Source organism: Leptodactylus fuscus, chromosome 7 (assembly GCF_031893055.1).
Source record: "Leptodactylus fuscus isolate aLepFus1 chromosome 7, aLepFus1.hap2, whole genome shotgun sequence".
Lineage (NCBI taxonomy): Eukaryota > Metazoa > Chordata > Amphibia > Anura > Leptodactylidae > Leptodactylus > Leptodactylus fuscus.
In genome coordinates, this window is record NC_134271.1 from 131,920,262 (window position 1) to 131,947,083 (window position 26,822).

Genomic DNA, 26,822 nt, shown 5'->3' on the forward strand with positions numbered 1-26,822 from the left:
CCGTACTCTGGCCAATCAGCGCTGGCTCTGCTGGAGGAGGCGGAGTCTAAGATCGCTCCACACCAGTCTCCATTCAGGTCCGACCTTAGACTCCGCCTCCTCCAGCAGAGCCAGCGCTGATTGGCCGAATTCCGTACTCTGGCCAATCAGCACTGGCTAATGCATTGTATTGGCGTGATGAAGCAGTGCTGAATGTGTGTGCTTAGCACACACATTCAGCTCTACTTCATCGGGCTAATAGAATGCATTGGCCAATCAGCGCTGGCCAATGCATTCTATTAGCGTGAACTGAGTTTGCACAGGGGTTCTAGTGCACCCTCGGCTCTGCTACATCAGATTGCTACATCTGATGTAGCAGTGCCGAGTGTGCATCAGATGTGTAGTTGAGCAAAACTGACTCAGCACTGCTAAGTCTCTGCATTCGCATAGGAATGCATTGGCCAGCCTTCGGCCAATCAGCGCTGGCTCTGCCGGAGGAGGCGGAGTCTAAGGTCGGACCTGAATGGAGACTGGTGTGGAGCGATCTTAGACTCCGCCTCCTCCAGCAGAGCCAGCGCTGATTGGTCGAGTTCCGTACTCTGGCCAATCAGCGCTGGCCAATGCATTCTATTAGCCCGATGAAGTAGAGCTGAATGTGTGTGCTTAGCACACACATTCAGCTCTACTTCATCAGGCTAATAGAATACATTGGCCAATCAGCGCTGGCCAATGCATTCTATTAGCTTGATGAAGCAGAGTGTGCACAAGGGTTCAAGCGCACCCTCGGCTCTGATGTAGCAGAGCTGAGGGTGCACAAGGGTTCAAGTGCACCCTCGGCTCTCCTACATCAGAGCCGAGGGTGCGCTTGAACCCTTGTGCAGCCTCGGCTCTCCTACATCAGAGCCGAGGGTGCGCTTGAACCCTTGTGCACACTCTGCTTCATCAAGCTAATAGAATGCATTGGCCAGCACTGATTGGCCAGAGTACGGAATTCGGCCAATCAGCGCTGGCCAATGCATCCCTATGGGAAAAAGTTTATCTCACAAAAATCACAATTACACACCCGATAGAGCCCCAAAAAGTTATTTTTAATAACATTCCCCCCTAAATAAAGGTTATCCCTAGCTATCCCTGCCTGTACAGCTATCCCTGTCTCATAGTCACAAAGTTCACATTCTCATATGACCCGGATTTGAAATCCACTATTCGTCTAAAATGGAGGTCACCTGATTTCGGCAGCCAATGACTTTTTCCAATTTTTTTCAATGCCCCCAGTGTCGTAGTTCCTGTCCCACCTCCCCTGCGCTGTTATTGGTGCAAAAAAGGCGCCAGGGAAGGTGGGAGGGGAATCGAATTTTGGCGCACTTTACCACGCGGTGTTCGATTCGATTCGAACATGGCGAACACCCTGATATCCGATCGAACATGTGTTCGATAGAACACTGTTCGCTCATCTCTAATCTTTATCGCTGTCTGTGGAGCGGTCCTGCCGGCGGTCAGTGCATCGTACCGCCAGACACTTGCACTATCGTGTGGCTTATGCCACTTGTTTGCAACAAATTGACATACTATATACCCCTGAGGAGTCTCGCATGAGACGAAACGCGTAGGGTAAAGTTGCAGTAGTTATATGTATGTCTGGGAGCTATGGACTGAATCCTCCATACCCAGTGGTGTAGTTTTTCCGCTATCCCTCCCTGTTGGTGTGGCGTTAGGCCAGTATCCTCAGGGAGGAAGTGGATACTCCCACTATTTGCACTATAATATTGGGTTTTGGAGGTTGATACTATTTTGAATTCAGTTCCAATATACTCCGGACATACTTTGTATATTGTAGGGAGGTAGGATTTCCTAGTAAAAGGGCTGAATAGGTGAATTTAAACTACATTTACTCGCCCATATTTATCCTACCCTCCGAGGGGATGTGGCACAAAGGTTAGTGCACACCCAGTAAATATCTGGCGTTTCCATTGCCTGGTTTGCCGGAGATGTGTTTTTACCCTTTTTGTTGTTTTTTATCTGCAAAAAAATAAAGGTGAAGTTTTATTTTTATTTTTTGGTACTTGTTTTTGGGATTACTCTCCCTTCAGTGAATTTTTTTTTTTTTTTTTTCCAACCTTTATCTTTATCTTTCCTTTCTCACTCTTTTTCTCTGTATCTTCAAGAATCCTGTAACCAAGCAATCTAGCACTATGAATTAGCAACTATAATTTGAATGGAAGACCCTGTGGAGTATTTTGTTTCCTTTTGTTTCTATTGTAAAGCATGGACAATGACAAGACCTGGTTCAGCTGTTTTTCTGTGTGTGTGTTACCATCCCCCCAGGACCGCATGGACACCATGCGGCATGGAGGAAAACCTACATGGAAGTGTGGACTTCTTCTTCAAGGAGATTATTTTTTGGCATCTATTGCTGATGCGTGAAGATGCTACAGCTGACTGGTATTTCTTTCTTCTACTGTGGACACGTGGGACTCTGCTACAGCCTGGGAACCTACCATCACCCACCTACCCCAGGAGTTATGGAAGCATGGCGCGTTACATCTCTAACACTAGCCTAGGGAGGCGGAGGCGCGCACGGCGCTCTGATGGCATGTGAATGAGAGAGAAGAGGAGAAAGAAGAACGGGGAGCGGCAGCGGATCTGTGTAGGCAAGTTGTGCGATTGGGATCGGAATTCCGTTCCCAATCTTTTTTAGGCGGGATCATAATCTGATCGAGATCATGAAATTTACTCGATCGCTGATCGCTGATCTGATATATTCCGATCCTGATCACTCAACCCTAATTATTTTTCATTTTAATCCCCCAATGTTAATAAATTTTCAGAAATTTTCATAAACCACAGAGGGGGTAAAAATCATCATGATACCACTTAATAAATTATTTTAAGGTTATAAATTGCAGAGTGGGCTAATATTTTAGTAATATTTTAGGGGTTTCTATGGTATCATGACATTTTATTGAAAGAAAAGTAATTTTTTATTTCCACAGTTCAAAGTTAATAAATTCTATGCAACATCAGTACAGACATTATGCTAACGATAACCTTTACAAAATTTCCAAAATGTAGTTTCCAAAATGGAGTAAATGTTAAAGGATTTTCACTGTTTTTGGTAACTTAGGGGATCTGCAAATGTACCATAGCACCTGCAAATAATTGCAGAAAAAACTGGCTTTCATATGCGCAGTGTGCACCTTCCCTTCTCCTTCCTGTGAGGTACTCAAACCACAGTTTACATCCACATGTGGGGTATTACCATACTCAGGAGACAACAAATTGCGTATACATATTTATGTTACCACTTGTGAATTTGTAAATTTTAGAGTTACAATAATCTTTCTAGAATATAAAATTATCTTGAACTCTTCATTGGTTTTACGTAACCTCAGTATCCCTCCATCATTGACATATTCAGCAGGTGTTCTATAGCAGTGGTTTTTGTCTAACGTTTCATCACTTTTTGTCTCTTCCGCACACACTTCTCTTTTACACTGTGGTTTATTAGATATTTGAGTAGTGGTGCAGCAGGAAGCCATATGACAACCACATCTGTGGCATCGAGTTCACACACATTTCCCAACAGCTCTTCAAAGAAGTGCTGAGGTTTATATAAAATTAACTGGATATCCAAGAATCTCAGCTGTTACAAGTCTAGACTACAGCTGTGAGTTAGATTTTTTGGCACTTGCCAATTGCTGAGAGCAGGGCCATTTTAACACACTGGTGGGCCCAATGTAAAGATTTCCTAAGTGTCCCCCATCACCACCACTTAGAAATATCTGACTTGCACAAATTATAATGCCCAATTAGTGGCCCTCACACAGTATAATGCGTCTCTAGTGGTCCCATACAATATAATGTCCCCTCCATATACCTCCACAGTTTAACGTCCGCTTCCAGCTGCCCCCACAGCATAATGTCCCCCTCCAAGTGTACCAATGTCCCCCTCCAGATGCCCTGACATATTAATGTATCCCTCTGGCTTTCCCCAGTTTAATGTCCCCTTCCAGTTGCCCCCAGTTTATCGTCCCCTTTTTTCTGCCCCCAATAGTCTAATGTCCCCTCCAGATTTCCCCAGGATAATGTCCCCCTCCATCTGTCCCCACAGTTTAATGTCCCCCCTCCTGCTGCCTCAGTTTGATTCCCCCCTCCAGCTATTCCCACAGTTTACTGCCCCCCTCCAGCTATCCCCACAGTTTACTGTTCCCCTCCAGCTATCCCCACAGTTTACTGTCCCCCTCCAGCTATCCCCACAGTTTACTGTCCCCCTCCATCTTTCCCCACAGTTTAATGTCCTCTTCCAGCTGCCCCCACAGTTTACTGTCCCCCTCCAGCTTTTCCCACAGTTTACAGTCTCCCTCCAGCTATTCTCACAGTTTACTGTCTCCCTACAGCTATCCCCACAGTTTATTGTCCCCCTCCAGCTATCCCCACAGTTTATTGACCCCCTCCAGCTATCCTCACAGTTTACTGTCCCCCTGCAGCTGCCCCCACAGTTTAATGTCCTCTTCTAGCTTCCCCCACAGTTTAATGTCCCTCCCCAGCTGACCCCCAGTTTAACATCCCCCCAGCTTACCCCAGTTTGATGTCCTCCTCCAGTTTCCACCAAAGTTTAATGTCTCCCTCCAATTGTCCCCAGTTTAACATCTCCCAAGCTTCCTCCACACCACCAATATACCAACATCTCAATAAGGTTATGTGCAATGAAAATGTTTGAAGATGATGGGAATTAAACAATCTTTTCTTTATTAGTTTGACAGCACTGCAGCCCCAGTATGAGCCTTTCTTAAGTCATAATGACCATCATAAACTTCAACAATACATAGTACAAAATCCTTTTACGTTCATGAATTCCCATGAATAACACCTGTGGACATCTTTACAAAGCACCAATCACAATGCTAATTTTAAAACTCCACTGATAAAGTTATTCTATAGGTGTCTTGCCTACTAATTCTCAAACGACATACAATCCTACCCATGGATGACCTGAGTGGCATTCCCCTCAGAATCCCATATGCAGCATCATATATCAGTATTCTTTAGTTTACACCGTGTGTGTTGCAATCTATTCAACATCCAGCCTTCTTCTACTTCCCTGCACCATATCAGAGGTCCTGTATTAGGTTAGCTACTTCATCATCCAAGCCCAATCAACTGATTTGGCAGAAGGCAACCTCCAGCATCTCCAATGACAAGTAAATGTGGTCACCAGGACAAAACATACCTACCATTAGCTAGTAACTCATTGGAAAGATGTACCTCAGATCCACCTGATGAACATCCAAGGCATCTCTGATTCTCTACTGAATAACTATGTATGATATATAACAGTCATGGGGTCATTTATGTCATCTCAAATGGAATAAACAACCAATCAACAGAAATTCACAAAAATTAATCAGTTTTGGACAATTCTGCCAAAAGGGGGTGAGGATGATGGAGAAGCACCATTAGTGAACCCCATTCTTTCCTTGGCAACTTCATTACACATGCACTGCTTGGTCAAGCCCGGTGTACATGTGTGTTGGGGGAACAGGCAAGATAGGTGTCAATCAAAGGATTGCTCTGCCGACAGATATCTAAATTAATACTTATGTAAATGAAAATTTGTACGTGAATTTAAGAAAAAAAAAAGTCTGTCTTTGTTGAGTTAATCTGTAGTCATAGTCTTCTTCAAGATTCTTTCAATACCGACCATTAGAAGGATTGAAGCTTTACTCGGGTTTATTTGAGGTGTTCACATACTTTCCTATGAACAATTTTGAACATTGTTGTTTTTGAGGCAATGCCCTTTGGATTGCCTTCTTAACTTCTTTGTTTCTCATTGTATAAATGAGTGGATTTAATACAGGAGTAATAATTGGGACCAATAAGGCACTCATTCTGTTTTGTTCTAATGAGTCTTCTGTTGTAGGACTCAGATACATGCACAGTGCTGTTCCGAAATACAAGAAAACAACAGTGATGTGAGATGTGCAAGTGAAAAAGGCCTTCTGTCTCTCCTTGTTGCAACGAATGTTTAGGAGATGACTTCCAATGAACACATTAGATACAATGATCAATGAAAATGCACTAACAGCTAAAATGGCAAAGATGCCCGACACTAGAAGTTCACTAGACTTGGTATCTGCACAGGCAAGCATCATAACAGGTTTTATATCACAGTAGAAATGTGTAAGTTGTCTCCTGTTGCAATAAGGCAACCTGAACGTTATAATTGTTTGCAGTAAGGAATATAGAAAGCCAAGAAGCCAGCAGCTGGAAGCCAACACAATGCAAGATGTTCTTCTCATAAGGTCATGATATCTCAGAGGATTACAAATGGCAACATATCTATCATAAGACATGGAAGTCAGAAGAAAAGCTTCTGTGGACCCTAAAAAGTGGAAAAAGTGGAGTTGTGCTTCACAACCCAAGAAAGATATCTTCTTGTCACCTAAAAGTAAGCCAGATAACATCTTAGGTATAATGGTGGTTGAGTAGAAGATGTCCAGAAATGAAAAATTACCCAAGAAGAAATACATTGGTTTGTAAAGAGCCGATTCAGTCACAATGAGGAGAACAATGCTGAGATTTCCAAAGAAGATGAAAAGATAAAATATTAAAAATGTGATGAAGAAGAAGATCTGAAGGTTTTGTTCAGAGTCATCAGTGATACCAAAAAGGATGAAGCCTTCTATAGATGTCTCGTTGTCTATTGTCATTTCCATATGCCTCTCATAATGACCAAAAGATCACCAGAGAGTCTTTAGTGGCAAAGCAAGCACAAGTAGTATAGGATGTCACACACTGGGAAGATACAAGATGGAAAAGTTATCCTTCTGTTAGACATTAACTTACATATATGTCAAATAGTTGATTGAGGTTGCTGTAAGGATGAACTAACAATTCAAATATAACAATATTCAACCCAAAACTTTTGAGGTTCATCACACATGAAACACTCTATTACTTTGGGGTCTCCCCGGTGGAGGCCTATCAGAAATGAGTAAATAACAGTTATGCTCAACTTGTCACACCTATACTGGCCATTGGGTGGTCCTCCAGCATCTTCTTCTGGCCATTGGATGATGTCACACACCTTGGGTTTCCACTGAGGTCCAATCACAGGTAATATGGGGCGCACCTTTGTCATGACGCTGGGAGTTTGTGAAGTCAGCCAAGGGCCGAAAGAGACCTGAACAGGATGCCAGAGGACCAATGGATGTTACAAAGAGATGAAGTAAGGTGAGTATAACTAGTCTGGGGTATGAGGATACCACTAGAGGTGAGCGAACAGTAAACGTTGGAGGTTCGATATTCGTTTCGAGTAGCCCCTCAATATTCGACTACTCAAATCGAATATCGAACCCTATTATAGTCTAAGGGGGGAAAATGCTCGTTTCAGGGGTAGGCAACATTTGATCAAATTATACTTACCAAATCCATGAGTGAGGGTCGGGCTGGATCCTCTGAGAAGTCTTCTCGCACTACAAGCGGACATGCGCAGTCGGCTCTGCCCAGGTCCGATGCCTGGCAGAGTGAATTCAGAGCCGGAAGACGCCGTGGGGAAGCTGCACGGAGAAAACTTCTAAAGGTAGGAGAAGAACCAGCGTTGATTGGCCGACTGTATAGCATTCGGCCAATCAATGCTGGTTCTGCATCAAACTTTCCATTTGAATAACGAGTGGTACTCGATCGAGTACGAGTATTTAGAATACCGTAGTATTCGATCGAATTCCTACTCGATCGAGTACTACTCGCTCATCTCTAGACACCACACAGTATAATAGCATTTCCCCTCATAAATATTCATTGAAAAGAAGCTTGTGAGGTTCGCCCATATCTAGTTTACTCTATGTAATTTCAGATTTCGTAAAATTTGATAATTTGATGATAAGGAATATAGTGTTTTTATACAATCATACAGGTCGAGCAGCACACTCGTGGTCATGGTGGACGGGTACAGGTTCTGTGTAGGGCTGACCACCTCCCGACTTGTACAGTACATATCACACCCTACCAACATTGCACAATTGGGTAAACCCAATTGCTCGAAAAATACATACCGTAATAACAATAATTCTTAATATTTCACAAACTTGGAAGATTTTGGTCTTGAGAAATGGTTAAATACTTTGATCCAACAAATTAGAAGATAGTTGCTGCGGTGGCAGAGTTGTCTGTAGCTTATACAAAATATTGTACTGTACTTTAGATCTGTAGATCATAAGCACGGTCCAAACACATTTGATTTGTAGCCGCTCATTTTTAGGAAGTCGGCTGAGTATTTAAGATTTGTGAAGCCCTCAAGACTCCCCCACAGTTCACGAAAGATAGAGCAAGATTGGGACAGTTGATTTCAAGTGCCCAATCCTATACTTATAGTTGCATTTTTGTATAGGGTTGCGTGGAAGTGCCTTATTCCCACTTTCCCATCCCCATTTCCTATATACGTCATATGAACTTTTTACTTAAAATGTTTTGTATTTTGCCACCCAAAATACAAAAAAAAAATTAAACTATTTGTAAAATATGTACTTACCACGTAAATGGGCAAGAACGTCTACCAATGCTACTGATGGATTCTGTTTGGTGGTGAATATCTAAAACGAATAAAATAATTTAATCAGGGCATCCTTCATAGTCAGTAACTATTTAACATTTTTGTGGCTTCTATTAAAGAAAGAAAAAATTCTATAAAAATTCTATGAATAGATTTGTAATTTTCCAGATCGGTCTAAGAATTATGGATTTTTCCTTGCAATAAACCTTCACCGGAGGCTGCTATTACTGTGAATGTATCAGAAGATCCTTGATATTTTTATATATGATGAAAAATCATTTGAGAATAAATTAATGTATCACAAGTTCCCCGGAGCCATAAAATTGCATAATTCTAATTATGATAATTCATAATGAAAATATTTTGTATAAATGAATCAACAGGGAATTATAGGCTAAATAAAATTTCTGAATTATTAGGTTCTCTAAGGATTCCTGTGATCTACTGAATATAGGTCACCAATAGGGTATGTTAAAGGGGCAGCTTTTGTTTGAAAAAAATCCAATTTATTTGAAGTGGAATCCACTGTAGAAATTAGATTTTTTTTCCAATACTTTTTTTTCCAAAATCTCAAATGGAATATTCTCAAGAAGTGACATGTATCATCTTTTCTTGCAACAAAGAATGCTACAGATGTACTGTATGGATGACACTACAGAGTCTCACTACAAACAATGGGAGGCAGGTTTTGGGGTTGAGTATATTCCAAAATCTGTGTGAAAAGCCATGTGTGGATAAACCAACAGTGTTAGAGATGGGTGAACTTATTGAGATTTGTTTCATCGAATATTTGTGAGATTCAGCTGTACGGATAGTTTCGGGCCAGAGTTGTTCAGAATGAACCGGAAGTGCTATTATTATACTCTGGTGTCTCTTCAAGTAGAAGCCCAGGGGAGATGCAGACTGTCAGAATCCTCTTGTGGTCTTTGGCTGACGTCAGGCACCCGGAGCCCTGTGATTGGGCCTAGGAGTCAAGTTTGTGATGATTTTTCACTGGCTGGTTTAGATCATGTGGTCTGGGAGGTTTCTTTTGGTAATTGAAACAAAGCCATTGTGGAATCGGTTCACTCATCTGACAGTTGATAAATGTGTAAGAAACAACTTAAGGCTAAGGCCACGTTGCAGAAACACAGCTTTTTTTTGTTGCGGTTTTTTGAATCAAAGCCAAGCATGGCTACAAAAGAATTTCGGAAATATACAGGGAATTCTTATAATTCTGCCTTCTGCTCAATCCACTCCTGGCTTTGGCTTAAAAAAACTCAATAAAATCTGCAAGAAAAAAGCTGCGTTTCCACAACGTGGGGCCTTAGCCTAAGAGTGAATAGGTTGGCCAATGCCTAGGAATGAGTTTATCACATGAAAAAAAAAGGGGTGGGGGTCAGATTTCCTCAAATTAGCTGTCAGATTTGATAAACTGATAGGGAGTAATCTATGTCTAAACTAAAGATGCCTTGAAAAGTTGTTTATTGAACTTTTTGGATATAAGCTACAATGTGAAGACATCTGGAGCAGATGTGTTATGGTTCTGTGTGTAAATATATAAATAATATTTTTTAAACGACAGAACCTCTAGTCTGCAGAACACTGCATCGAGGTCCACAGGCCCAGTGGGCAGCTGTATGTCTGAACTTAATGTGAACAGGATGCAAAAAACACTGGCCGAGGTGCGGTGTGGTACTCAATGAAAACAGGGCGCAACTAAACCCTGACAGTTAACCTCACTGGCCAGATACACCAGTACAACTTAAACAAACAAGGCTGCCAAGGGTTAACTCACCTCAGGTCAGCAACAAACATGCTCCTGCAACATCTAGGAGTCACCACGGAAGTTTGCATGATCCTGCAACAGCTAGGAGATACCAAGTAAGTTTGACAGTCTAAATAAGGCTATCTCAGAAACCAAACCTGATGCAGCTCCACGGGCTGGAACAATGTCTACTGCTCCTAGCCTTGATGCAGAGCTGACAGTTCAGGGTTTACAGGTCCTAACTAACAGCACCCAGAAAGAAGCAGAGGAACTCCACACAGGCCTAATCTGGCAACCTGGAGCCTATCTCTGAAACTACTGTCATTAACAACTTCAGTTTAGACTTTATTCAAACATTAGTCAAAGTGTGAGCACCCTGCGGGAATCGGCTCACACTATTTAAAGGGAAGACCAATAGGGGCGGTGGTCATGACCTCACCGCTCATGCTCAGTAGGAGAGAAATGACACACAGCTTGTGAGCGGCTCCAAAAGTCTGATCCTGCTCAGTAGGGTGAAAGCTGGATTCAGACTGACCCGCAGGTGGCGCTGTGCGCCAGGAGAGCAACCTGCGGGACCCAATCCTAACAAGATGTCAATGAAAGAAGTAGGGTCAAGTTAGATCAGTAATGGGAAATCTGTCTGAGCGCAAAAGTCAAGAATAAAGAACAACATATGGTGGTACCAAGTTCTTGTGAGCAAGGCCTATAGAAGCGAGTCCATGAGAAATATTACTTTACTATTACTTTAATATTATTTACTTTAGGCAGTCACATTTTTCTAGCTGTAGTCGTCATTGAAGACATCTTGGAAGGCTCTCTTGAAACTCTTGGCGAAACTGAAGTTGTCCCTAGTGTAGGATTTGAATGGATTGTGCAAGACTCAATGATCCATAATCATTCCAATAGAAATCCCCACATTATCAAATTATTTTAGACATTTTCCAATACTGGTCCAGCAGGCCAGACATGCAGGAACATTTCAAGTGATCAAGGCTTGATGAAGATAGCTCGGTAGCAGCAATGGCGAAGGCCCAACCAGTCAGAGACAAGGACACAAAAAAAGCCTTAATTTGAGGCAAAAATGCAAAACAAAACCCCCGCTCATCTGAGCTCTAACTAATACAGTATAAGGCTAACTGTACGTGTGGCTTACTTCTGGTCACTCGATCAAATAACGCACAAGTCCTAGTTTGTTCTCACCACAACTCAGCTCTTCAGGACAGACTCATGCACCTCCTCCCACTCCCAGGATCTGCCCTGAAATGCGGGCTATGCAGTCTTTTATGGGCCATTAACGAGCCTAGGATCCACAGCTGGGCCAAGGCCTATTTAAGACGCGCACTGGACCACACGTATGTCAGAAACCTGGGGGAGATATAGCGTGACTCCAGCATTCTGCCTGTCACCTTCTCACAGTACATATAGATGTAGCCAGGTTTAACATGACTTTTAACATGTTAAGTAAACAGTTGGTAAGCATTTTAACATCACTATTTCATTGCTTTAAGGGGAGCTTGCAGGGAGTTACCACATTTCTGCAAGGCAGCAAGTTATCAGATTCAAGATGATGTTGGCGACATCTTAACATTCTGAAGTGCAATAAACAATTGAAACCTGGGGTTGTCCAGGATATTTTTTTTTAAAGGAACTATTCTTAGTAGAGATGATCGAGTAGTATTCGATCGAGTAGGTATTCGATCGAATACTACGGTATTCGAAATACTCGTACTCGATAGAGTACCACTCGCTATTCGAATAGAAAAGTTCGATGCAAAACCAGCAATGATTGGCCGAATGCTATACAGTCGGCCAATCAACACTGGTTCTTCTCCTACCTTTAGAAGTCTTCTCCGTGCAGCTTCCCCACGGCGTCTTCCGGCTCTGAATTCACTCTGCCAGGCATTGGGCCTGGGTAGAGCAGACTGCGCGTGCCCGCTTGTAGTGCGGGCATGCGCAGTCGGCTCTGCCCAGGCCCAATGCCTGGCAGAGTGAATTCAGAGCCGGAAGATGCCGCGGGGATGCTGCACGGAGAAGACTTCTCGGAGTATCCAGCCCGACCCTCACTCGTGGACTTGTTAAGTGTAATTTGATCGAACCTTGGCTACCCCTGAAACGAGCATTTTCCCCCATAGAGTATAATAGGATTCGATATTCGATTCGAGTAGTCGAATATTGAGGGGCTACTCGAAACGAATATTGAATCTCGAACATTTTACTGTTCGCTCATCTCTAATTCTTAGCATTCTTAGCCATAGATATCTGATTAGTAGGGGCCTTCACACCGATCAGCTGTTCAGTGGTGCATCCAGTCCCTGTATTATTCTGTGCAGTAAACCAGAAGCAGATAGCTCAGTGCCCTGCACAGTGTCTGGGTGCCATTACTGCACCCCTGCTCATGTTGGCTTTAATGAGAACTGAGCTGTAGTAAAAGGGCCCGAATGCTATACAGGGCACAGAGTTATCTGCTTCTGGCTCTGTACACTGTATAGTACAAGAATGGGAAAGACCTCTTAACCTCTTACTGACCAACGCCTTTAAGCCAAGACTGTGTGCCACAGTGTTGTTAATGTTCTGTGTGTCAAGGTAAACTTTGCTATGTCTGTAAACCAAAATACTGAAATAGCATGTGGGGAAGGGCAATGTTAGCAATGTGGTTACATATCTATTAGATATACAAGCAGCGGTGTGGCAGGAAGCCATATCATAACCACATCTAACTAACTATGGTACAGTGTGCAGAGACAAATCCGGCAGGAAGCCATATCATAACCACATCGACCTAACTGTGGTAGAGGATACACAGACAAATTACAACAGTTATGTAATGCAGTGATCATTAATAAGTGTAGTAAATGCAGTTTTCATAAGATTAGTTGTGTATACTACGATCTCAGGTATTACAAGGCTAGACTCCAGTTGTGTCGTACACTATTTGCCATATTTTGATGAGATGACGCATTTTTGTTCTGGTTGCTACGATTAACTGGGACTTTTTAAAGAGAATTATGACTGTATATGACTGTATACTGTATAGAAAATCACAAATGATGGGGAGTAAAAACTGAAACCTGAAAATTCTCTGTGTCCTTAAAGGGGTTTTCCCATCTCAATGATTCAGCAGCTTTGTCTGCAGTCTGTTTTTCTTACTTCCTGTATTTCTCCTTCCCCCACCCGCTGAACGGGACACGCAATACTTATGCAGATCAGATAATATGCAGATGCTTCTACAGAAAGGACTCAGTGTTATCTGTGTGTTTACATAGAGAGATCTGTACCAGGAGGAATGCAAAAAAGAGAAGGTCCGCGCTTACTTTTGGACGGGAACTGTTGTTAATTAGGCGTGGTGGGTCTGTGGCCTTTCCTCAGGACCACACACTACCCACTTATCCTTTACGGTGCTAAGACAAAATAGATAAGTCTGAATAGCCAAATCGGGGGTCGCCAACACCTGGACACCAGCTGTCTGCGTAGACAAGGCTGTGTGAAGAATCCGCCAAGTTGAAGAATCTACTGGTGGGACGCACGCTTCCCTTGACAGTAACAGCTAAAGCCAGAGATAATGAAAAGACGCAATGATTTTGTTATCTCTGGCTTTGGTTGTAACTGTAAAGTGAAGTGTGTGCCTATCGGGTTTTGGTTGTTGTGGAACACGGTACATTCTACAACTTGGCGGATTTTACATAGAGAGATAACAGTCAGGATTTTATCAGCAAAACTGCAATTAGCTGAATGATTGTCCTGCCGGCAAGAGCAGTGAGTGGCATCACTTGTCCTATAGGTTCGTGGTTATAGCAACGCTGTGTAAACAATGGGAGGAATAAGGTCACATAACAGGAGAACAAAGAAGAATTTCTAAAGCAATATATTTAGGAAAAGTCTTCATTTAAATAAGCTACCAGTATAGATAGGATCCTTGAGATGGGACAACCCCTTTTACTGTTTTCTCATTTCCAATATAGAGGATCACAAACTCACATTTAGGCAACAAAATCTTCTATGTGAAATTGTATTAGTAACGTCAGAAATTTAACAAATGTTAGAATGGTCTTTGAGGCAAAATATTTGCCTCAGAGCAAAATATTGCTTGTAATATTCAGCTCTATGAATGTAGGTACATTTGCAAGTTTTTCCATTTATATTGTACAGACTAAAAAATAAACAAAAAAAACCCTCAAAATATTAACCCCTTCCCGACATGCGCCGTAATAGTACGGCGCATGTCGGGTCTGTAACTATGGTGACCGCCCGGGAGCCGGGCGGCCGCCATAGCCGCCGGGTGTCTACTGCTTTAAGCAGTAGACAACCGGCTCTAATGCCTCCGATCGGTCCCCGGACCGATCGGAGGCATTAACCCCTCCGGCGCCGCGGTCAAAGGCGCCGGAAGCGCCATTTTCCCGGCGGCGCATGGGCGCCGCCATTTTGGCCAGGATCACCAGCTCCTGGAGCATGCTCCAGGGCTGACGTCCCGTTGCCATGACAGATGGGAGCCTTGTACAGGCTCCCAGGCTTGTCTGCAAATCCTCTCTTTTGCAGGCTGGTCTATGCAGCATTAGCATTGTAATGCATTGCATTAGTGATCAGACCCCCTGGGGTTCAACACCCCTAGGGGGTCTAATAAATGCAAAAAAAAAAAGTAAAAAAAAAAAGTTAAAAAAAATATAAAAAAATATAAAAAGAATTAAAAGTTCAAATCACCCCCCTTTCCCTAGAACACATATAAAAGTAGTTAAAAACTGTGAAACATATACATGTTAAGTATCCCCGCGTCTGAAATCGCCCGCTCTACAAATCTATAAAAATATTTTTCCTGTTCGGTAAACGCCGTAGCGGAAAAAATAGTCAAAAGTGCCAAACCGCCGTTTTTTCACTGTTTTGATTCTGATAAAAATTTGAATAAACAGTGATCAAAGCAATAACATTTCCCAAAAATGGTAGAACTAAAAAGTACACCCGGCCCCGCAAAAAAGACGCCCTATGCATCCACGTACACTTACGTATAAAAAAGTTACGGCCGTCGGAATATGGCGACTTTTAGAAAAAAATTTTTTTAACACAGTTTTGGAATTTTTTTTAGGGGTCAAAATGTAAATAAAACCATATAAATTTGGTATCCCTGGAACCTTACCGAAACATAGAATATAGGGGACATGTCATTTTGGCTGCACAGTGAACGCCGTAAAACCAAATCCCGTAAGAAAGTCGCAGAAATGCATTTTTTCTTCAAATCCACCCCATTCTGAATTTTTTTCCTGCTTCCCAGTACATTATATAGAATAATTAATGGTAGCATCATGAAGAAAAATTTGTCCCGCAAAAATTAAGACCTCATATGGCTTTGGGAGCGGAGAAATAAAAAAGTTATGGGGTTTAGAAGGAGGGGAGTCAAAAATGAAAAACGAAAATCAAAAAATGCCATCGGAGGGAAGGGGTTAAAAAGGACAATGAAGCAAGGTACTCAAACAAATTCTCAATACAACTAAGGGGGTGTTCACACTTGCGCCCGGTGTCCACCCTGTGTATTTCCGCTGGGTTTCCGTCCTCAGCCCCGGAGAAACTACACAGGGGATGGCTTCCCAGTGGTCAATTTTAAAACCCATTCACTTGAATGGGTTTTAAAAGCAAACCTCCGGTGTCCGTATGCAGTCTCTCCATGAGGAAACCATTTTTTTTTTTTTTTGCATGGACAGAAAGTCCTATATATATAGGATATATATATATATGCCTGACTTCGTGTGCGGCAAAAAAAAGTTGCCCCATGGAGAGGTTGCAGGTGGACACAGGCGGTTTGCTTTTAAAACCAATTCAAATTAAGGGGTTTTAAAACTGACCACCAGGAAGCCGTCCCCTGTGCAGTTTCTCCAGGGCTGTTAGTATTGTGTTTGTGCTTGTTTTGCGCCAATGATGGATGGATATGTTTACAACTAAAAGTGATGGAAGAACATGCTATGGCTATGAATAGACCATCGCAGAGACATCATGAGAATAGTGGTTCCATTCTGTTTAGGATTGGTGCTGGGCCCAGTACTATACAATGTATAGTGGCTTCATACATTGTATAGTTGTTGTATGGCAATAATACAGCTCTGCTCCTATTGACGTGTTGAGTTGATCACACAGACCACTGTTTCTCGGCAGAAGTAAACTGTAACTTGCAATATAAGATGCAACACTTCAACTCTTTATACAGGAAGGTGGTATTTTCTTATCACTTGAATTGTTTTACAAGAGCCCATTGGACTATTCTCTTCCTCCATCTTCTACCAGTCCATTGACTTCACAGAGCTGTATCAAAAAGACTTTGGAGCAGCCCACCCTACTATTTACTGGTCACTCACTCTGTAACCTGTGGCTGAAGTCTCATACAGATCACAGTAATCTAGCAGTCTCTCCTCACATGACTGAAGTCTCAAACAGAACACATTAACCCAGGTGTTTCTCAAAGTTTTGGAGTCTCAAACAGCTTAGACTTTTGTGTATATGGATATCCACAGGATTAAATTCTCACACGACTTACGCAGTATGTCAGAGATGGTTGTTACGGGATTGAACAGCCCAATCTATGAGACCCCTTTATTAGCTAGCTTTCTCTCCATGACCACACTTTAGAAGACCCTTCTCACAACTTTCTCTGAGACACACCATCACTTGTTCCAACTTCCAGGTCACCAATCCACTTCGCGGCTGACAATATTAGGTCAGCAACGCTTTCAGGCCAACTTCAGGTCTTTGTGGCACCTTATGTAGTCTCAACACACACACTTACCTCAACATCATCGAGATCCACATGACTCTCCGTAAGTGGATATGATAGAAACGGAGTAGAGTCCAGTTAAAGGAGGAGGGTATACACATAAAATGGAGTAGCAAAAGGAGATAGTAGTGAATGGAAGCCATAGGCACTATATGGAATTGTAATCTGTAATGTTGTTTACAGCAGATTTGGATAAATCTCAGAAATTGGTCAACCCATTTAACTCTGTTGAATTCAACACACATAGGAAACAGAGAATACAGTGTGAATGGAAATCTCAGTATGACACCAATAAGCATTTACTTAAATGTCTATAGTCTTTTATTAAAGTAGGGACATGAGGGACATAGACACCCTTAAAATCATTTAGCTAATATTGTCGTTGGTTAAAATACATGGCGTCTGAGAACAGTTTCCTAAGAGCTTTTTTCACGTCCTTATTTCTCAGAGCGTAGATAATGGGATTCAATGCTGGTGTGATGACCGTGAACAAGACTGCAGTCAGTCTGTCTTTCTCCAGAGAATCTTTAGTAGCTGGTGTCAAATAAGTACAGAAAGCAGTTCCGAAATATAAGAGGACCACAGTAAGGTGGGCAGAGCAGGTGGAGAAGGCTTTACTTCTACCTTTCTCGGAACGAATAGTCTGGAGATGGGTTGCAATAAATATATAGGAGATGATAATAAGAACGAAATTGCTTAGAGCTACCGATCCCGTAAGTATGTTGACCAAGCTCTCGTTGATGTGTGTGTCGGTACATGCCAACTTCAACAGAGGTTTAATATCACAATAGAAGTGAGTTACTTTGTTCATTTTGCAGAAAGGAAGTCTACAAGTCAAAATTGTATGGGACAGTGAGTATAAGAAACCAATAAACCAGGAGGTGAATGCTAGTTCAATGCACACTACCCTTGCCATGAGGACGTGGTATCTCAATGGGTTACAAATGGCGACATATCTGTCATAAGACATTGATGCAAGGAGCATGGCTTCAGTGCTTCCTAAGAAATGAAAGATGTGGAGCTGAGCTATGCAACCCTGGAAAGATATTTTCTTGTCCTCCATAAGTAAACCCGACAACATCTTGGGGACTGTTGTGGTAGCGTAGAAGAAATCCAGAAAGGAGAGGTTGCCCAGTAGAAAGTACATTGGCGTGTGAAGGCCATGGTCAGCAATAACCACTGTCACAATGCATAAGTTACCAACAAAGCTTAAGAGGTAGAACATAAGAAAAGTAACAAAGAGGAAAACCTGTAGCTTAGGGAGACTGGTGATTCCTAGAAGAATAAATTCTGTTACAATGGTCTCATTCAACTCTTCCATTGGAACCTGCAAGAAAACATGTAAAACCTATTAACACTGATCAAAATACATGATTTCACATTAAATTTACCAAATGTCCTGTGCTCAAATCCGACCAAAAACATTCAAATGTTTTTTGTTTTTTTTCCATGACCATATAATATGAATGTTAAATTTGTAGACAATTAAAACTTGAATATTTTTACAAATATAAGAGCCTAAAAAATTTACAGAACTTTAGAGATCTCATCTAACCCTCTTAGTGGTGACCATGGTGTCATAAGTGGTCATCTTGTGTTTGTCATTCAAAGACCATAGACAAAAAGAAGTAGTCTAGAAGACATGTGTTATGGTCAGCAGGGTTTATTAAAAAAAAAACAACTTAAATGAAAACCCTACGGAACCCTCTGGGCCACTGACTACTAACCAACCTGGTGTGAACAAAGGCTAACAGTTCCTGTCACTGCAGCTAAATTAAATTACCAGGTGTGCTCTGTTGCAATTCACAGAGCCCTGTGCAGTCAGAGCAGCCGCACAAATAAACAAACTGGATAGCCTGAACTCCAGGACTAGCCAGAGACCAAGTAAACCCTGTGTGTAGTTCAACCCAACCACCCAGGCAACTACTGCCAAGCCCACTCCTAGTAACCCTGTCTGAGAAGCAATGCTAGCTGCCCCTACAGAGTTGCACCACAAACATACAAGGCAGCATGATGCCTGACTAACAGTGGCATTGCTATCTCAGGGGTCATTTACTAGCTAGGGTCAATTCAGTTTTACAGGCTGGAACCCATACATGCACACAAACACATCATTTCAGGTTTCAAATGTGATCATAGAGCGCCGGCGTCCCGACCAGCCCCCTTATATAGGCAAGGGGCAGTCACCAGCAGATAGCCCAGCTGCCCAATCCGAGCGTCCATTGGTTGACACACATGTCGCTCAACCAGTCGACCACGCCCGGCTGTTGCAAGGCAGGTTAACCCTTGCAACCCTGGATTTTGCAGAGGAACAGACAGCGACGCCCATATCATGGCCGCAGTCTCTGCACAATCCTAACAACATGTCCACTCTCCAGGTGCACCAAACATACATATGACTAAAAAGTTGACTTTCTGGGCACCATAATTGCTCTTTGACACAAAAAATATCTCTTCCTATGTTTTTACCCAGTCGTACAAAGAGGGGATAGAAGTGAGTTTGGTGGTGGTAGACCACATTGTAAAATGTCCCATCATATTACAGAATGTGAATCTAAGTTAAGTGTGTTTAAGAAAAAAAAAGTAGAATACTCAGTATGTCGTCAATAAGTAATAACAATAAGATGATTGCACTTACCAGACAAAAAAATAAGGAAAGGATTAAAGAAAAGCTCGTCTGCAGCTCATGTGCTCTTGTCTTCCACACTGGCACAAAGCCTGGATCTATTCACATCTGGCAATATATGTTACATCGGAACACGAAAGGGAATAAACCCCTAAAGGACCAACCAGTCCCAATACAGCAAATGCTTTGTGGGATTGCTGGATAATTTGTATACATGTTGTTCTAACATTAACAAAAAGTTTTCTGAGGATGCTGAGCATTAATATGACTAATATCACACTTTATTACTAAAGTATATCTGCAATGAATAGATTTTTTTTAACACACCAGTTAAAAAAAATAATCATCCATTCTTTTTTTTTTATTTATTACACAATTTCTATTTTGATGTACCGTATATACTCGAGTATAAGCCGACCCGAATATAAGCCGAGGCCCCTAATTTTACCACAAAAAACTGGGAAAACTTATTGACTCAAGTATAAGCCGAGGAGGGGGGGGGGGGGAATGCAGCAGATACTGGAAAATTTCAAAAATTAAAATGGTCGAGTTTTTGAGTGCAGTAGATGCTGGGGAAGGGGAGGGGGTGTTTTGGTTGTCTGTCTGCCCCTTCCCTGAGCTTGAGGACTGTTTTTTCTTCCCCCACTTGGAATTCAGTCTGGCTGAATATAGGGGATCTACAGTGCTCCTATTAACCCCTTCCCGATGGACCAGGAGCACTGCAGATCCCCTAAATTCAGTAGACTGGGCACTGTCAGACACAGGGATATCTAATGTGTATGTGTGTCACAGTCATTTTCTACTTTTGTATGTATTCTAGGGAAAGGAGGGATTTACAACTTTTATTTTTTTAAATCTTCATTTTTATTTTATTTTTTTTGCACTATTTTATGGGAGATTCTATACATAGATATTGTGGCTGGTCACAGACCCCCCCCCCCCTCCTAAAAAAAAAAAAAAAAAAAAAATTTTGCTGACTCGAGTATAAGCTGAGGGGGCTTTTTCAGCACAAAACCTGTGCTGAAAAATTTGGTATTTCATGACACTTAAAAAAAATAAATAAAAAATCATCTTTGCATATTTTTGTTCCATCACATATGGTTGCATGAGGATTATGTCATTGAAATGTTATCCTGGCTGGGCATGCAAAGCCTTCATAGCTGAACATTGTAAGGAACTTGCTTTTCTACCCTAAGGCCGGGGCCCCACATGATGTACAGTAAGGGCAAAGTGGATGTAATTCTAGCAAATCACATGCCCACTTTGCGGTAAAAATTGTGGGGGATACACGTCGCAATTAACGAAACCGGTGTGGTTTTGGAAATCGCAGCATGTCCGGCAGTTTCTCCATAGATATAATTGTAAAAGAAAGTCAGCGGAGGAAAATTCTGCAAACTTTCTGTCTAAAGAGCTGTGGGTGGAACTGCGATGCATTGCCATATGTCAAGAGTCCCTTTAAGGTTATTAAAACATGAAAAAACGAAATACATTTGGTATCACCGTGATTGTACTTATCTGTAGCAAAAAGCTCACATACACACGTGGGCAAAATTGTTAGTTCCCCTTGTTTAATGAAAGAAAAACCCACTTTGGGAAGGGGTTCTAATTTACAAATAGGCTATGATGTTAATAGCAGGGAAGGGAGCATTGCAGTGACAGCACAATTTTCGTTAAGGATATACGAGAGTTGGGCTGGGGGCAGTGGCGATTATAGGAAGGGTAAGAAAACATGTTACTATTCTGCGATTGATGGAGTGTAGATATCAACTGTCAATGAGACTTCTGCTCCTCTCAGCACGTATTTTGGCCCCTCCTCATGAGCAAACTGCTCCAGTTGTCTCGGGTTTGAGGGGGCCTTTTCCAGACGACATGTTTCAGCTCCTTCGGGCGACGTGCATCAGTGAATTGTGCACTTGAAAAAGGATTTTGGATAATCCGAAACGCTTTGTGCTTGCTGTTCTTTCTTTTTTTCATTAAACTATTTTTCTTTGACAAAGTAAATTTCAGTTATGTTTTTTGACCTTTTGACCTTTGGAGCGCGGATCCCTGACTTTTGACATTTCCATGCCTGACTAACAGTGGCATTGCTATCTCAGGGGTCATTTACTAGCTAGGGCAGTTCAGTTTTACAGGCTGGAACCCATACATGCACACACACATCATTTCAGGTTTCAAATGTGATCATAGAGCACCGGGCGTCCAGACCAGCCCCCTTATATAGGCAAGGGGCGGTCACCAGCAGATAGCCCAGCTGCCCAATCCGAGTGTCCATTGGTCGACACACATGTCCATCAAAGACTTGACCACACCCGGCTGTTGCAAGGCAGGTTAACCCCTGCAACCCTGGACTGTGCATAGGAACAGGCGGCGACGCCCATGTCATGGCCGCAGTTACTGCACAATCCTAACACCCGCCGTTCGATAGAAATCTCGGTTTTCGTCAGTATGCAGATGAGTTCTGTCGCAGCACTGGGGGCAGTCCCCATCGCTCAAACAGCACTGGGGGCAACCCATTGCTGCAAGAGAACTCTCCAGCACTGCCTCCATCTTCTTCAGGAACGGGTATTATTCGCATCTTCTTCCAGTGGTGGATTCAAACTTCTAGGCCTTGGGCCTGCGCATGCTTGCTGGCCACAAGAAAGTGGCTGCTTACAATACTGTGTAAGAAGATGGAGGTGATGCTGGAGAGGTCTCTCGCAGCATTGGGGACTGCCCCCAGCTCTGCGAGAGAACTCATTTGCATACCGATGAAATCTGGATTATATACCAAAGCGGAGCGAGCGGAGAAGACATCTAAAGGTAGGAGAAGAATAACCTTTCTTAAGGCTATTCCTACGTGGTAGGCAGAAAAAAAATGAGTTTTAATGATAGGATTCCTTTCACCTACTAAGATATACTCAGAGTATTGTGTGTGTGGAGCTATCCGGATTCTACAGGTCAGTGTATAATGGGGGCAAAGGGTTGCAGGCTGCCTGTGAGCAAGAGGGGCAGTGGGGTACAGTCTGTGAGCAAGAGGGGTACATGGGTGTGCAGGCTGGATGTGCAGGCTGTGTGTGAGAGTCTACACTCCCATTCCCCCCTTTCTCATACACAGCCTGCACACCCATGTACCCCTCTTTCTCACAGTCTGCACCCGTGTTCCCTCCTCTTGCTCACAGCCTGCACCCCTATTCTGCACTATGTGAGCAAGAGGAGGGAATGGGTGGTGCAGGCTGTATGTGAGCAAAGGGATACATGGATGGGCAGTGTGTGAGCAAAGAGGGTGGCATGCGGGCACAGACTGTGTGTGACAAAGAAGGGGGAATGGGAGGTGCAGCCTGTGGGTAAGCAAGAGTGTGGTGGAATGGGGATTTGCCTGCTCCACATCACCCTCTTGCTCACACACAGCCTGCACCCCCATTCCCCCCTTGCTCGCGCACATTCTGTACCTTCATTCCCCCTTCATATACACCCTGCAACCCATGTCACCCACTTGTTCACATACAGCTTGCACGCACACGTACCCATCTTGGGGGGCCCATGTCAAAAGTTTGCCACGGGGACCTGCCATTTCTAGTTACACCACAGGATAGATAGATAGATAGATAGATAGATAGATAGATAGATAGATAGATAGATAGATACTGTAGATAGATACTGTAGATAGATAGATAGATAGATAGATAGATAGATAGATAGATAGATAGAACTCTAAAAAGAACATGGAGACAGTTTATTTATTCAGATTTATTAGCCACAAATCCAAAGTCTTGCAAAAACTATTTATGAAATTCCACCAATAGCAAAACAGTAGAAAAAAGTCCCCCTTGGCTTACTTGTGCTTCTCGATTTTTAAGTTTTCACAGTATACTGAAGGTTTTTTTTTTTTTTTTTTTTTTTTTTTTATAGTTTTTAGATTTATTCCATAGTGACCAGTAACTGAAGAAGTCTGAGTAACATCTCACCCAATGACTATGGCACTTTTTGATCAATACTAAGAAAACATAAGTTGGCAATACTGTAGATGCCGGATTCAACTAATTATTAATATGCAAGAGGTATCATGATTATAAAACAGATGACATATGACAATGTATTATACAAAAATTAGTCAATAAAACCAAACAATCCCCATTCAATACCCTGGAAGAAAAAAAACAAAAAATGTATAGAATAAGGCCAATTTTATTTCAAATCAAACAATAAAAATAGGTCTTAATAGAGAAGGAAAAACCTTTCAAGACTCGTTTCGCATTTGGGTTCGGTGGATCAAGTCCCCGATTTGTTTCTAACAAGTTTGGAATGAATTACACCTTAAATTGGCTTAAAACATAGTGTAGAACACTGTCAGGGTTCCTAGGAACCTATCTATACAAGTTTTAGCTCTCAAAAGCAAACACAACTATGCCAAATGGGAAAGTGATGTCAATATATTCTGGGGTCACTTCAGACCCCAGAGTATAATAGATGGAGGCCCAGGGGAAAAAAAGAATATGTAGGCTAAGGCCCCACGGGATGTCCAGCAGCAAAAAAGCGCTGTGGGAAAATCCATGGTGGCAATGCATTGCTTATGTTCCCGCAGCCCTTTAGACAGAAAGTTCGAGGAGTTTTCCTCCGCAGACTTTCTGTTACAATTATACCTATGGGGAAAGCATTTCCGTACCATAGTTTTTACAGTAAAGGGAGCATGGGACTCGCTAGAATCCCATCTACTTTGCCCTTACTGTAAAATGCTGCGATTTTTCCCGCGGCATTTCCATCACGGCCAAATTGAGACGTTTCCATCTCATGGGGCCCCAGCCTTATACTGATCTTCTTTTCCTTTTTTTTTGGCCTCCTTGCGGTGTCCAGTGCCCTACTGGTTACGTCTGGCACTTTTCTGTGACATCATTGACTCGGGGGTCATTGCTGAGGCCTGTGATGAGGCTATCAACGGTTACATGGGCATGCCGAGACTCATGACATTGTGACATTGTGGCCTAATCACAGGCCTTAGCACTGAGCGTGGACTGATGATGCCACCAAGAGAAAACCAGATGCCATAAGGGGCCCAAAAGAAGTAATAGAAGATGAGTATAAATGTTTTCTTATTTTTTTCATCTACCCTGGGCCTGCACCTTGTATACTTTGGGTCTAAATAGACCCCAAAGTATAATGCGGCAGTCATTTTAGTTTGCCCGAGAGAAATTTTTCATTAAAAATCCTAACAATTTTAAATATTTGGGACAGACCAGCTTGTTACAAACCAATTCTCCCATCTCTTGTGCCTAATAACAAATTTAAATTGGATTAATTTGACCTCCATATTTTTGAAAATGAGTCTAAATTACAGTATTAGCTGAACCGTTATTGTATAAATATGTTCTTTACACAACTTGTAATATTACAAAGGTATAATAGCCCCAATTCAAAGAATATCCTATAACTAGATATCTAAAGAAGCAAAAAAACATTGAAAACAGAGTAGGGTTGAGCGATCGGTATCGGAAAGGATCAGATTCTGATTGGCGATTGAGTAAATTTCAGGATCGCGATTGGAATTCCGATCCCGATCTTTTCCAGCGGGATCGAGGTCAGAGGTTATCTCAAGATCGGCTCAACTCTATTCATGTATATATCATTAATAGGGTTGAGCAATCGGGATTGGGAAAGATCGGATCCCGATTGGCGATCGAGCAAATTTCATGATCACGATTGGGATCAGCTGGAAAATGATCAGAATCGAATTTTAAAATTGATCCTAAAATCCCAAGATCGGCTAAAACCTAAAAGAGAAGTCCCAGAATATGCACAATATTAAAGTTAAAATATCTGTCAAAAATATCACTCCAAAATACAGACTAATGAATATATAGCCTCGATCCATAAAGTTCTCAGTTTCAAACATCAAGAAGATCAGGGCATCCATGTATGCATACATACAGTGCAAGTCAATGAGTGTTTAGTGATAACTTGAGATAAATCTTGTTTTGTAACCGGCTTCCAACCCCATTGGCTCCATTTATATGCCCATAGCAAAAGACTATTCATATTTAGTAGACCTCAAATGTTTGGCAGTAAACTAGAAAATTGTCCAAAAACGATCCAAGATAATCAATTATCTTTTCACCCTACGATGAATGGTTGGTGGGTCCTATCGATGACCATGATGAATAACTTGTTGGTAGGTCCTGCTGAAGACAATGGGCTACGTCAATAAAAAGTCATTGTGTAGGGGCTTTAGATGTAGCTGTTGTCGCTATTAATGTAGTTGTTTTACAAAAAGACCTTCTAGGAACAGTTTCCTAAGAGCTTTTTTCACGTCCTTATTTCTCAGGGCATAGATAATGGGATTCAATGCTGGTGTGATGACCGTGAAAAGGATCGCTGTCATCCTGTCTAGCTCCAAGGAATCTTTAGTAGTCGGTTTCAAATAAGTGCAGAAACCAGTTCCAAAATATAAGAGGACCACAGTAAGGTGGGCAGAGCAGGTGGAGAAGGCTTTACTTCTACCTTGCTCTGAACGAATATTCTGGAGATGGGTTGCAATAAATATATAGGAGATCATAATTAGAACAAATGTGGCAATAGCTACTGAACCTGTGACTATGGTGACCAAGCTCCTGTTGATATGTGTGTCGGTACATGCCAACCTCAACAGAGGCTTAATATCACAAAAGAAGTGAGTTATTTGGTTCTTTCTGCAGAATGGAAGTCGGGAAGTTAAAATTGTATGGAAAAGAGAGTATAAGAAACCAATAAGCCAGGATGTGAATACTAGTTGAATACACACTGCCCTTGCCATGAGGACTTGGTATCTCAATGGGTTACAAATGGCGACATATCTGTCATAAGACATTGATGCAAGGAGCATGGCTTCAGTGCTTCCTAAGAAATGAAAGCTATAGAGCTGGGTAATGCAAGCTTGGAAAGATATTTTCTTGTCCTCCATAAGTAAACCCGACAACATCTTGGGGACTGTTGTGGTAGCGTAGAAGAAATCCAGAAAGGAGAGGTTGCCCAGTAGAAAGTACATTGGCGTGTGAAGGCCATGGTCAGCAATAACCACTGTCACAATGCATAAGTTACCAACAAAGCTTAAGAGGTAGAACATAAGAAAAGTAACAAAGAGGAAAATCTGAAGCTTAGGGAGACTGGTGATTCCTAGAAGAATAAATTCTGTTACAATGGTCTCATTCAACTCTTCCAT

General features: G+C 42.1%; 3 protein-coding genes across 3 annotated transcripts; all 3 read right to left on the minus strand.

Moving 5' to 3' along the window:
- Positions 1 to 5,699: 5,699 nt before the first annotated feature.
- LOC142213338 (olfactory receptor 12D3-like) lies at positions 5,700 to 6,689 on the minus strand. Its single transcript, XM_075281653.1, has one exon. The coding sequence runs from the start codon at positions 6,687 to 6,689 to the stop codon at positions 5,700 to 5,702; it is 990 nt and encodes a 329-aa protein (XP_075137754.1).
- A 10,709-nt stretch (positions 6,690 to 17,398) lies between these two features.
- On the minus strand, positions 17,399 to 18,349 carry LOC142213339 (olfactory receptor 12D1-like). Its single transcript, XM_075281654.1, has one exon. It carries the CDS (start codon positions 18,347 to 18,349, stop codon positions 17,399 to 17,401), a length of 951 nt encoding a protein of 316 aa, XP_075137755.1.
- Positions 18,350 to 25,874: 7,525 nt separating this feature from the next.
- LOC142213340 (olfactory receptor 12D1-like) lies at positions 25,875 to 26,822 on the minus strand. The gene has a single exon (XM_075281655.1). It carries the CDS (start codon positions 26,820 to 26,822, stop codon positions 25,875 to 25,877), a length of 948 nt encoding a protein of 315 aa, XP_075137756.1.